The following is a 12,758-nucleotide window of genomic DNA, read 5'->3' on the forward strand; positions in this document are numbered from 1 at the left end:
AAGCCCGATGCGGGGCTTGAACTCACGGACCGCGAGATCATGACCTGAGCTGAAGTCGGACGCTTAACCGACTGACCCACCCAGGTGCCCCTAGGCAATTTTAGTTATTGTTTACTCTTCGAAGGGTGGGAGTACGCCCTGAGACCAACCTATGGAGGTGCAGCAGGTGAGCGTTACCACCTCCAGGAAGACACCTGCAGCGTGGATGAGCGTCTGGGGAAGTTTGGGGGGAATGAGGTGGTGAATGTCTCGGTGTTTCGGTTCTCTGAAGCAGTTAGGAGCCTCTCTAGCTGTGTCTTGTCATCCTACTCTGTGTTCTTGAGCTTTCCGAGGCTTTGCGCGCCACTTTGTGCCCAGGAAACTGGGTGTCCCAATTACCGTGCACAGTTCTCGCCTCTCGTTAAGACACCGGAGCGGCAGGTAAAAGCGCGGAGCAGTGCTCAGACTGCAGAGGTACCAGCCCAGGACCGGCTTCTGCCGGTCTGCAGGGGATCTGCGCTCTCCGCCCACCCGCGTAGCCGCGGGAGCCGGGGCGGGTCCCCACAGCTCAGCTGACCTGGGGGCGGGGCCCGGGCGGGGGAGCGCCAGAGCCCCCGCCTCTTCCGAGGGGACCCGTGCTTCCGCGGCCTCCTGGCTGGGGATCGTGGCTGCTGCTCGCGGTATGCGCCTCCGCCTGCTTCTGCTGCTCGCCCTGTGCGGGGCGGGGCCCACTGCCGCAGCCCGCAGCCTCAGCTTGCGGGGAAGCTGGAGGATCCGCAGCGGGAACGGCTCGCTGGAGCTGCCGGGGAGGGTCCCGGGTTGCGTGCACAGCGCCCTGTTCCAGCGGGGCCTCATCCAGGTACTGCGTGCGGCCGCCCCGCCGGAGCCAGCACCGCGTGCCCCTCGTGGTGAGAGGGGCCAAGGAACCGCTTGGCAGCCCCCAAGCCTTGGGCTTTGCTCCCCGGGTTTAGATCTAACTTTACTTTTGCCTCTTCTGGTCTGTGGCAGGGAAATGCTGAAGCAGTTTGCCTTCTGTTGGCAGAGAGCACCGTTGGCTTCCGGGCTTGGTGGAAATAAGACGGAGCCAGTCAGGCACGTCGATGATTCTGGAAAGCTGGAAAGCGGAAGTTCGTACAGGGCAAACAGTGTTTCTACTGGCGGTTTTCCTATTGCCATAACTCTCCACTGAAGAGTGTGTAGAAAGGTCCTGTTACTGACAAAGCATAAGGCAGGGGATTCCTGTTTTACTGTGTGGACACTTCAGGGGACAATAGTTTTGCCAACTGTTAACTATATTGAGTAATGTCTCAGTTTTTCTCTTTTGCTTGTAGGCCTCAGGGAGTCAGATTTGGGAATGATGCAGCATGTAGGGTGAGGAGAATGAGATGTACAAGTAAGTGTAAGGTTGGATTACTAGTGCTAGTGTAAAGGCTAAATAATTTTTAAGGCTGATTGGGATATGAAGAAAGATGTTTCTTAGGGCATGTGATGCGTGTGTGAGTGTGTCTTAGTTGCTCCAATTTATAGACCACTTGTTGAGGACAAGAGGTTTGTTGTGTGCAGAGGTTTGCAAACAACTTTTCCACCCTCTGCTGTTTTTATGGTTCCGTCAGCTGCATGTGGCTTTCGCATTCTTTAATTGTTCTTGCTCTGATAGAGGGTCGCCTGGGGGGCTCAAATCATGATCTCATAGTTGGTGAGTTCGAGCCCAGCACAGAGCCCACGTCAGATCCTCTGTCCCCCTCTCTCTCCACCCCTCCCTCTGCTTGCTCTTGCTCTCTCTCAAAAATAAATAAAAACGTTTAAAAAATTAAAATCGTTCTTGCTTGGGAAAAGATGTACTTGATGAATATCTTCCAATCGTGTTTACCTGGGACAAGATGTACTTGACGCATTGTCCCAGTCCCCATAACAACTCTACAGAGTAGATCTTCTTATTTGCATTTTATGGATGATATAGAGTTATGGAGCCCAGAGAAGTTAGAGGATTTACCTAAGATCACACAACAATTAAGTGGCAAAAGTAGAAATCTAGCCCAGGCTGGCCTGACTCCATTCCGTAGCCTGGATTCTCAACTGTGCTACTCTTACCGCAGTGTTTTGAAAAATTGTTTTTGAAGCACTGTGGTTGACTTTCAGGAGTGTCCTTAACAGTGTACTTAAATGACGCGATTGTCAACTGGGGTTATGCAAAATTTATGATCTGGTACACGTTAGCTTTTTTTCAAGAAATATGTATCAGAAAGGAAGTGAATGTTGTAAATGAATGACACTGACCACAGTCCAGTTTATTTTTTAAAACAAGTAATTCTCAAATTTAGGTACTTCCACTATTTTTAGTTAACAAACTGCTTGTGACATAGACCACAGCCTACCTTGGTACCCTGAGGCTTCACTCATATATCTTGAGAATTCCTGTGTCTATTTGGCAGGGTCTCTCCTTGCCTCATTTCACTGATAAAATTAAGGCAATGGGAAATAGTGGTTTTAGCAAGTAGGATGATTGTTCCATTTTATGAGGCTACATATTAAGAAACAATGTTTGGTTACCAGCTAATGAGAAGGAGGTTGCTCACAGTGTGAAATAACTGACTTTTCCTCCTGAAAATAATTTACATTGTTTGCCAAATACTTCAAATTCGTAGAAGAACTTTAAGTTTAGTAAGGTGGATGTGGGTTTTATTTATTTTAAATATTTATTTATTTAATTTTTTTAATGTTTATTTTATTTTTGAGAGAGAGAGTGTGAGTGGGGGAGGGGCAGAGAGAGAGAGCGAGAGAGAGAGAGAGAGAGAGAGACAGGGAGACACAGAACCTGAAACAGGTTCCAGGCTCTGAGCTGTCAGCACAGAGCCCGACACAGGGCTCGAACTTGGGAATGGCGAGATCATGACCTAGGCAGAAGTCGAACACTTAACCTACTGAGCCACCCAGGTGCCCCTGCTTATTTATTTTTAAGAGAGAGAGCGAGCACAAGCAGAGTAGGGGCAGAGAGAGAAAGAGAGAGGGAGATGGAATCTGAAGCAAGCTCCAGGCTCTGAGCTGTCAGCACAGAGTCTGATGTGGGGCTCGAACCCACGAACCACGGGCCGAAGTTGGATGCTCAACTGACTGAGCCACATAGGCGCCCCTGGATGTGGGTTTTATTTATTTTTATTTTTTTATTTTTTTAAATTATTTTAATGTTTATTTATTTCTGAGGCAGAGAGAGACAGAGCATGAGTGGGGGAGGGTCAGAGAGAGAGAGGGAGACACAGAATCAGAAACAGGCTCCAGGCTCTGAGCAGTCAGCACAGAGCCCGATGCGGGGCTCGAACTCATGGACCGTGAGATCATGACCTGAGCCGAAGTCGGTCGCTCAACCGACTGAGCAACCCAGGCGCCCCTGGATGTGGGTTTTAAATGGTAGTGGGATGAGAAATGGGGAAGGCTTTTGGGAATTGGAGAACTCCAAGCCTAATCATCAGCAACATCAGTATTATTACTGAATAATATGCTACTTTTATTCCACCTGCTTTATTACAACATTACCATCCTTTTTTGGTGTTGGCCCTCAGGAAATAGTCTATAGTTTAGAACAGGCAGTGGCCCCCATACTGTGTTTACACAAGAACTTGAAACATATCTTGCCAAAGTCATTTACTTATTCATTTACCTAATTATCTCATAAGTATTTATTTAGTACTTCCAACATAGCAGGCACTATTCAAAGTGCTTGAAATTGAGTGGTGAAGAAACAAACTCTGTGCCAATAGACATTCTAGTGGAGGAGATAGACAATAAGCAAATTAATAGGTAACATAATGTCAGGTGGTGCACCTAAGAGAAATAAAGCCGATTAAAGGAAGGGAGCGTAGGAGGCTGGTTGGAAAGGATTCCTATTAAAGTGGTTAAAGATAGCCATTTTGATAAAGTGACTTTTAAACAGAGATCTTTTTGATAAGGTCTGTTTTAAGAAGAAGTGCATTCTCAGCAAAGAGGGAAAAAAGGCCGGAGTGGAGAGGGGAGAGGCCTTGAGGTGGAAGCATGCTTGATAGGTTCCAGGATTAGTGAGCTGGCCAGTGTAAGCCAGAGAGAAAGGGAATGTGTTCAAAGAAGGCATCAAGGGCGGACCATGCAGGGCTTGTAAACTATGGGAAACACCTTGGATTTTATTCTGCATATGATGGGACTTTATTGGGAGTTTTGAGCTTAGACTTGCATGAATGGATCTGCCTATTAGAAAATCATTCTGGCTATGTGAAGACTGTCTTAGAATGAAAGCATGGACACTAAGTACAGGACTATTACTTTTGAATGGACAGGAGATAACTTCCTGCTTGGACCAAGGTGGCAGCAGCAAACTGGTGAGAAATCCTGGGAGAACACTTTTTTTTTTTCTTGGTGTAGAATCTTAGTTTATCTGTTTACACATGTGGCTTGTATGAGTGTAGACATTTTTTTTTTTTTGCATTTCATAACTTGTTTTATTTTTTATTTTTTTAAATTTACATCCAAATTAGTTAGCATATAGTGCAACAGTGATTTCAGTAGATTCCTTAGTGTCTCTTACCCATTTAGCCTATCCCCCCCCTCCCACAACCCCTTCCTGTAACCCTCAGTTTGTTCTCCATATTTATGAGTCTCTTCTGTTTTGTCCCCCTCCGTTTTTATATTATTTTTGTTTCCCTTCCCTTATGTTCATCTGTTTTGTCTCTTAAAGTCCTCATATGAGTGAAGTCATATGATTTTTGTCTTTCTCTGATTTCACTTAGCATAATACCGTCTAGTTCCATCCACGTAGTTGCAAATGGCAAGATTTCATTCTTTTTGATTGCCGAGTAAATACTCCATTGTATATATATACCACACCTTCTTTACCCATTCATCCATCGATGGACATTTGGGCTCTTTCCATACTTTGGCTATTGTTGATAGTGCTATTATAAACATGGGGGTGCATGTGTCCCTTTGAAACAGCACGCCTGTATCCCGTGGACAAATGCCTAGTAGTGCAATTGCTGGGTTGTAGGGTAGTTCTGTTTTTAGTTTTTTGAGGATTGTGAAAATACATTTTATATATATGTATGTGTGTGTGTGTGTGTATACATATATATGTATATGTATATATATGTGTGTATGTATATATATGTATATATGTATATATTTTTTGTAAGCTTATTTATTTTAAAAGAGAGAGTATGGGGGAGGGCCAGAGAGAGTGGGAGAGAGAAAATCCCAAGCAGGCTCCACACTGTCAGCTCAGAGCCCGATGTGGGGCTCGAACCCACAAACAGTGAGATCATGCCCTGAGCCAAAATCAAGAGTCAGATGCTTAGCTCTCTGAGCCAGCCAGGTGCCATGAGAACACATTTAAATGTAGAACCAGTAGGATTATTTCAGTTTGATTTGTTGATGGATTGGGCATAAGGTGTGAAAGAGGAGTCAAGGAAAAGTTCAGGATTTTTCGGTCTGAACAGTTGATTAAATGGAATTCATATTTACTGAGAGGCTCCTGTGGCCAGCATGGGTGTTTCATAGATGACTGTATTTCCTATACAGAATCTAAATCTTAGGTGTCTTGGAGAGTCTTTTGAGCTTCCTGCTAAGGGTTATCATTCATTCATTCAGCCTACTATTATATCACACACTAAAGTATGCATTACAGTAAAAAAGAAATGAGTAAGACTCAGTTCCTATTTTGTAGGAGGTCACATTCTTGTGAGGCAGATGATAAGATATAAGTGCTTAGATAAGGGGACTCTTGTTAGGAAAGGTCTCAGCTTTCCTATTCAATTCCTCAGTAGCGCAAGTTTGAAAAGCTTTTTTTTTTTTCCTTTTTAAATAAAAGATACTCTCAAATTAGAGAGTCTGTGCCAAAATTAGAAAATATAGGTAGTAAGAAGAAGAAAACTTGGAAACCTGGCTTTCAGAGATAACTATTAAAATTTTTAAATGTACTATATCCATTCAGAATTTGTCTGTATGCACTTTTGATAATTATTTAAATACACAGTTTAACAACTTTTTTGTATAGCGTGTTTTTGATAGTTTTACATACAATAAACATATTTCTAACAAACCATATTTAATGGCTCTTTTTTATTTCATTGTGTACGTTTGCTACCATTTATAATCAATCAGTCACTTACTGTTGGATTGTTATTTTACTTGATTTTTTTCTATTCTTTGGTGAAGATCCTTTTAGCTAAATTTTAGTTGGTGTATATCCTTATTTTCTTAGACAATTCTTAGAAGTGCGATTGCTGATTCAAAGGGTATGCACATTTTTAGTGTTATAATATGTACTTCTCAGTTTTTTTTCAATAAAAATTGTAGTAGTTTTATGCTCCCATTATCATTTTATCCCAGTGCTCATTTTAAGTGCTAGATTTGGATATGATTTTAAAAAGCAGAAACAGGGGCACCTGGGTGGCTCAGTCAGTTGGGCAGCCAACTTCGGCTCAGGTCATGATCTCAACAGTTCGCGAGTTTAAGCCCGGCTTTGCGCTCTGTGCTGACAGCTCGGAGCCTGGAGCCTGCTTCAGATTCTGTGTCTCGCTCTCTGCCTCTCCCCATTCTCGCTGTTTCTCTGTCTCTCAAAAATAAATAAACATTAAAAAATGTTTAAAAAATAAAAGACAAGAACAATTTACTTTGTAGTAAGGTTGAACAATTTTTATCATGTTTATTGGTGATTTGCGGTTACTTATTCATGTTCTTTATTTTTCTATTAGCTATTAATCTTTTAAAATATAGATTTGTTAGACCTCTTTATTTGTTACATGTTTTCAAAAATGTCCTATTCATTAATGATGTATTTTATCGCATAGATGTTTTAAAGTTTTATATATTGAAAGCTTATAAGGTTTTTTCCTTTTATGATTGTTTCTTTGATATTATACTTTGAAAGTAATTCCCTCTCTGTCAAATAAATATTTACAAATATTTCTTTTTTTGTAACTTTATAATTCCTTTTCATATTTAAAATATTGATCCATTTGAATTTTTTTCAAATGGTTAGTTTTTTATATCCCGTAATTTAACAATTTCTCTTTTGTTCATTGATATAAAACATTAGTTTTTCATGTATGAAATTCTCATATACTGATACTTTTCTCATTCCCTCTTTTAAAATTACTTTTTAAAGCATTATAAATATTTAATGCTTAAAAAAATTGTTTAAAATGTTTATTTTTGAGAGAGAGAGGGAGAGATAGAGCATGAGCAAGGTGGGGCAGAGAGACAGAGGGGGACACAGAATCTGAAGCAGGATCCAGGCTCTGAGCTATCAACACAGAATCTGATGCAGGGCTCAAATTCATGAGCTGCGAAATCATGATCTGAGCCGAAGTCAGACGTTTAACCTACTGAGCCACCCAGGCACTCCAAATATTTAATGCTTATTGAACAACAACAACAAAATTGATGCACAAAAATATAAAATATAAAGAACAAGGAAAAAATAATGAAAAGCATACTACAAAGCAGGAGTAATCACTGTAAAATTTTTCATGTGTATCTTTCCAGATTTTTCTAAGTATGTACAAATACAATAATATAAAAATTAAATCAATTTCTGAAATAGTTTTGTAAGTACTTCTTCATTTAAAATATATGGTGAACATCTTTCTCCATCCACAAGTGTCTATAAATATAGATCTAGAATAATTTTTAATAACTATATAGATTCCATTTTGATGATGTGTTCTACACTTAAATCTACACTTAAAAATAGAAGAAAATATATTATAAATATATGAATATCTACATGTACTAAAAAATGGTAGACACCAAATGCTTAGAACTTTTTCTCTAAATTTTATTACTGCCTTCTATCCTTCATAATGTAACTGGGACAGATGGTCAGAGAAGAAGATTTTGTATATTCTTGTACTCTGAAAGTAGCCAAGAGGCAATTGCCATGTGAATATACTTCTAAAGCTTTTTGTTATGGTGAATTTCAAACAAAAAAAAAGTAACTCAATGAACCCCCATTTACCCATCACCTGGCTTCAGCACAGTCCGTTTTGTTTCTTTGTCCAGTCATTATACTACCCCTTACTTGAAGCAGTCCCAGATATCACATCATTTCATTCTCAAACATTTCACTGTGGGTCTCCAACTATAATACCATTATCACCATTTTAATATTTTTGTTGTGTTTCAGAGAAGGAGGTGTCACAATGATGGTCCAAAATGGCCAAACATAAATTTATTTTTAAAGAAGAGGTACTTTTTCTGGTTGCCATACTCACCTTCTACAAAAGACTTAAAAATGGGATACTTGGTTTTATTGGACCATTTCATGTGAAGTGACTTCAAAATCTTTTAGGAAAGGAATCATTTAAGGATCTATAGGGTTTCTAGAAGTTCGACTGCTTAAACAACGTGTGGCATTGAGGAGATAAATTAGCTAAGGGCTCTGCATTTGAAGTTTAAATTTGAGCAGAAATAGTCATTCAGTTTTGAGGAAAAGAAAATCACAAGGTTTTTAAGCCTTTTTTCTTTTATTTTTTAAGCCTTTTTTTAAAGTTTATTCATTTATTATTTCTGAGAGATAAAGAGAGCACAGTGGAGCAGGGGCAGAGAGCAAGAGAGGGAAACACAGAATCCGAAGCAGGTTCCCAGGCAGGCTCTGAGCTGTCAGCACAGAGCCTGATGTGGGCTCGAAGTCAGATGCTTAACTGACTGAGCCACCCAGGTGCCCCAAGCCTTTTTTTTTAAAAGATAGCTTTAGAAAATCCTGATTCTTGGGGTGCCTCGATTGCTCAGTTGAACACCCCACTCTTGTCTCACAATTTGTAGGTTCAAGCTCTGCGTCCAGCTCTGCACTGACAGCACAGCAGAGCCTGCTTGGGATCCTCTCTCTCCTTCTCTCTCTGCCTTTCCCCTGCTCATGCTCTCTATCTCAAATAAATAAACTTAAAAAAAAAAAAAAGAAAATCCTGATCCTTAAACCTGGACACATGCTTCTTCGTTTGATGCCTTGTCAGGTGTATCTAGGGCATAGGAGGATTTGCTTCTCATGGCCCAACACTGGGAATCAAAGCATCATCTGAGAGTTCAATCTTTAGGCTGGCTGGTCTTCATCACCCATAGGTGTATATAGTCAACCTAGACTGTGAAATTCATCTGCATGTAATAATTATGTAATATTTTCCATGTGCAATGCACTCTCTTTGACCCTTTCAGGTGCACCTGTTCACATAATTCCCACCGCAACCCTGTGGAGAAGGTATCATTACTTATACTGACTGAGGCTCACACAAGTTATGGCCTAAGAGCATGCATCTAATAAATGGTGGGACAAGGATTCAACCCGCATCTTTTCATGGCCCACGCTGCCTGTTGGCAAGAATAAATAGTAAGCAAAGAGAATAATTACTGTTTTAATTTAAAGATGTCCAGTAAACACAGTGATGAGCACAGCATACTACTGTTCAAAATATATCACTAGAAGCATCCCATTTGCCAGAAGTTCTTGATAAATGCAATAATTCCTGAGGGTCAGTGCACACATCACTTCCTTATTCTCTGTGACTCAGAAGTCTCTTAGTTTCAGCCATTACCTCTGTGCCACAACTGGTCTGGTTCCTTCATCTCTAACTCTGTCCTCCTGATTTGTGTCTGGAGATTTGGCTCCACTCTTCTACCTGAATGTCTTCATGGAGTATTGAAACTCGATATATGCAGATACCTCTTCTCTCAACTCTCCCAATCCTTAGTTTTTCTTCTTTTATCTATCTCCTTTTTTTTTTTTATGTCTACTTATTTATTTTTGAGACAGAGAGAGAGAATGGGAGAGCACAAGTGGGGAAAGGGCAGAGAGAGAGAGAGGGAGAGAGAGAGAGAGAGAGAGAGAGAGAGACACAGAATTTGAAACAGGTTCCAGACTCTGAGCTGTCAGCACAGAGTCCAATGTGGGGCTCAAACCCACAAACCATGAGATCATGACCTAGGCTGAAGTCAGATGCTTAACGGACTAAGCAACCCAGGCGCCTCTACCTATTTCTAATAAGAGCACCAACATTTTCTCAGTAAATGAGGCCTGGAATTTTGGTGCCATTTTTGTTTCTTCTCACATATGTTGCAACTTGTGCAACTTGTAGGTCCAGCCTACAACAACATCTTACAACCATTCTGGCCAAGTCATTTGTACTGTTATCAACCTCGCTTATTGTTTTCTTTTTAAAAAAGAGGTCAACTGATTTTAGAAACAGATAAAGGAAATACAATTGATGCTTGAACAACGTGGGTTTGAATTTACACATGAATTTTTTTCAGTAAATACAGCACAATACTATAAATGTGTTTTCCTTATGATTTTCTTAACATTTTCTTTTCTCTAGCCTAGTTTATTGTAAGAATACAGTATGTAATCCATATAACATACACAATATGTTAATTATGTTATTGGTAAAGTTTCTGGTCAATAGTAGGCTATTAGTAGTTAAGTTTTTGGGGAGCCAAAAGTTAATCAGATTTTTGACCATGCAGGGTTTAGGAGCACTTACTGTTAACTGTACCCCTGAGGGTTAACTGTAAAGATAAAAAAAAATTGAAGGTAGGGGGCACCTGGGTGGCTAAGTCGGTTAAGTGTCTGACTCTTGATTTCAGATCAGGTCATGATCTCATGGTCATGAAATCAAGCCTGGGATCAGGCTGTGGCCTGGGCATGGAGCCTGCATTAGATTCAGTCTCTCTCTCTCTCCCTCTCTCTCTCTTTCTCCCCCTCTTCCCCCTCCCCTGCTTGTGTGCATGATCTCTTTGTCAAAAAAAAAAAAAAAAAAAGAAGAAAAAAAATTACAGGTGGGAAACATAATCAAAGCAAGTACTCTTCCGTCCCTGTCTCCTAATTTTCTAGTTCCCTTCTATGGAAACAACTACAGTTAACCAGATTCTTGTGTATATTCATGTATCTTATGCTGTATGTCTATATACATATAGAGTTATCTGTATTTCCCTTCATAAAGGATAGCATTCTATGTATGTTGTTTGGTACTGACTTTTTTCTTTCACTTGACATCTCATAGAAGTCATTTCAGATCCATATGTATAACAGTAATGACAGCTATCATTTGTTGAATGCTTGCTATGAGTAATGAATGGTTCTGAGCACCTTCCACATGTTACCTCTTGCAATGTTCATCCTGATCCTGGGAGGTACTATTATTATCTCTGTTCTAGAACTGAGAAAACAGAAGTATAGGGGTGTTGTATGAGCTTCACAAGCTCCCACAGGTATTAGGGCCAAGCTAGGGCTTGAACTCATGTGAACAAGATTGCTCCCCACTGCTGCTCTTACCTGTCAACTCCATCCACACCCCTAGCTTCGTCCCAGAGGCAAGAACTATGGCTGCGCAGCTGTTCAACTGCCCACCCTTGCTCCTGAGCAAGTGTGATTTCCAACTCCTCTGACCCTCATGTCAGTCAAGAATCTCTCTCCAGGCATTTATGCTAATCTTTCATGAGTTCTACCCTGCACTGTGGAGTGGGCTAAGAAAATCATTTTGTTTCTCCTTTTAAATTCCCCTTTTAATACTCTTTGGTCAGAAAATAAGGAGTTTCCTTAACTCACAACCCCTTTTTACCTAGAGCTGTGTTAGATGTGAAGCAGTATTTACTAGTTTAAGGATTTTAAGCAAAAATAACATTAAGGCCAATCAAAATGTTTTGACTTATGAGGGTGCTTAGATGGCTCAGTCGGTTAAGCGTCCGACTCTTGATTTTAGCTCAGGTCATGATCCCAGGGTCGTGAGTTGGAGCCCCACGTTGGGCTTTATGCTGATAGCACACGAAGCCTGCTTGGAAGTCTCTCCTCTCTCTCTCTGCCCCTCTCCTTGCTCGCATGTGTACTTTCTTGCTCTCAAAATAAATCAACTTAAAAACATGTTTTGACTTATGGATTTGGGATCTCTTGTATATGTGAAGCTGCTGAAGTAAGAATCATAGCTGAGCTCATTTTGACAATGGATAAACAAGTTTGGAGAGTGCAGCTTCTTCTGAATGGAACAAATCAATATCCCTATGTGGGTTAGGGTAGATCAGCTTCCTATGAAAATCTTTTCTTCTTTTTCTTTTTATTATATGGTATCTAGTACATGGAAAGTTTTATGCACATGTGCATTTGTGACTTTTAAAGCCTATGATTAAATGAAGACCCATGCACCTGCCATCCAGTTTATGAACCTGCACATGACCAACACTATTGCAGTTACCTTGCCTCTCCCAATCCTATCACTTGCCTCCCCCTAAGGTAACCGCTATTCTGAGTTATCACTTTCTTGCTTTTTACAAATTAAGGTTTTATATATCTGTGTATCTTTTTTAAAAGTTTATTTATTCTGAGAGAGAGACAGCACGAGTGGGGGAGGGGCAGAGAGAGGGAGAGAGAGAGAATCCCAAGCAGGCTCTGCACTGACAATACAGAGCCCAACGTGGGGCTCAAACTCACGAAACTGTGAGATCATGACCTGAGCTGAAACCAAGAGTCAGATGCTTAGCTGACTGAACCACCCAGGCACTCCCAAATATCTGTGTATCTTAATATATTGGTTACTTTTGCTTATTTTTAAATGAATGTTTTCTTAAACTTTATTTATTTTTTTTGCCTAAGTGTCCAAGGATATATCTGTGTGTGAAATAGTTGCGAAGACTTCCTTTTCTGTATTTAACTCCATTTGAAGTAATTATGTCTGGGATGGTATCAGGCATTGGATTGAAGCAGAACTGGGGAGTGGAAACGCTATACCTGGTTAAGGAATTTATGTATCTCTAAATGGATGTAATAGATGAAG

The 12,758-nt window shown here is 40.6% G+C and overlaps 1 protein-coding gene across 2 annotated transcripts in view; it reads left to right on the plus strand.

Annotated features, from left to right (window-relative positions):
- The first annotated feature begins 581 nt into the window (after window positions 1–581).
- MANBA (mannosidase beta) overlaps window positions 582–12,758 on the plus strand; it is a 112,243-nt gene continuing 100,066 nt past the window's right edge. Inside the window, exon 1 of one of the 2 annotated variants that reach the window (XM_043571616.1) lies at window positions 582–838. In XM_043571616.1, coding sequence (XP_043427551.1) covers window positions 662–838 — 177 coding nt within the window. In that variant the 5' untranslated portion in view covers window positions 582–661. The remainder of the gene's footprint in view (window positions 839–12,758) is intronic. The other variant, XM_043571625.1, reaches the window with a different exon arrangement.

Source organism: Prionailurus bengalensis, chromosome B1, assembly GCF_016509475.1.
Source record: "Prionailurus bengalensis isolate Pbe53 chromosome B1, Fcat_Pben_1.1_paternal_pri, whole genome shotgun sequence".
Taxonomy (NCBI): Eukaryota; Metazoa; Chordata; class Mammalia; order Carnivora; family Felidae; genus Prionailurus; species Prionailurus bengalensis.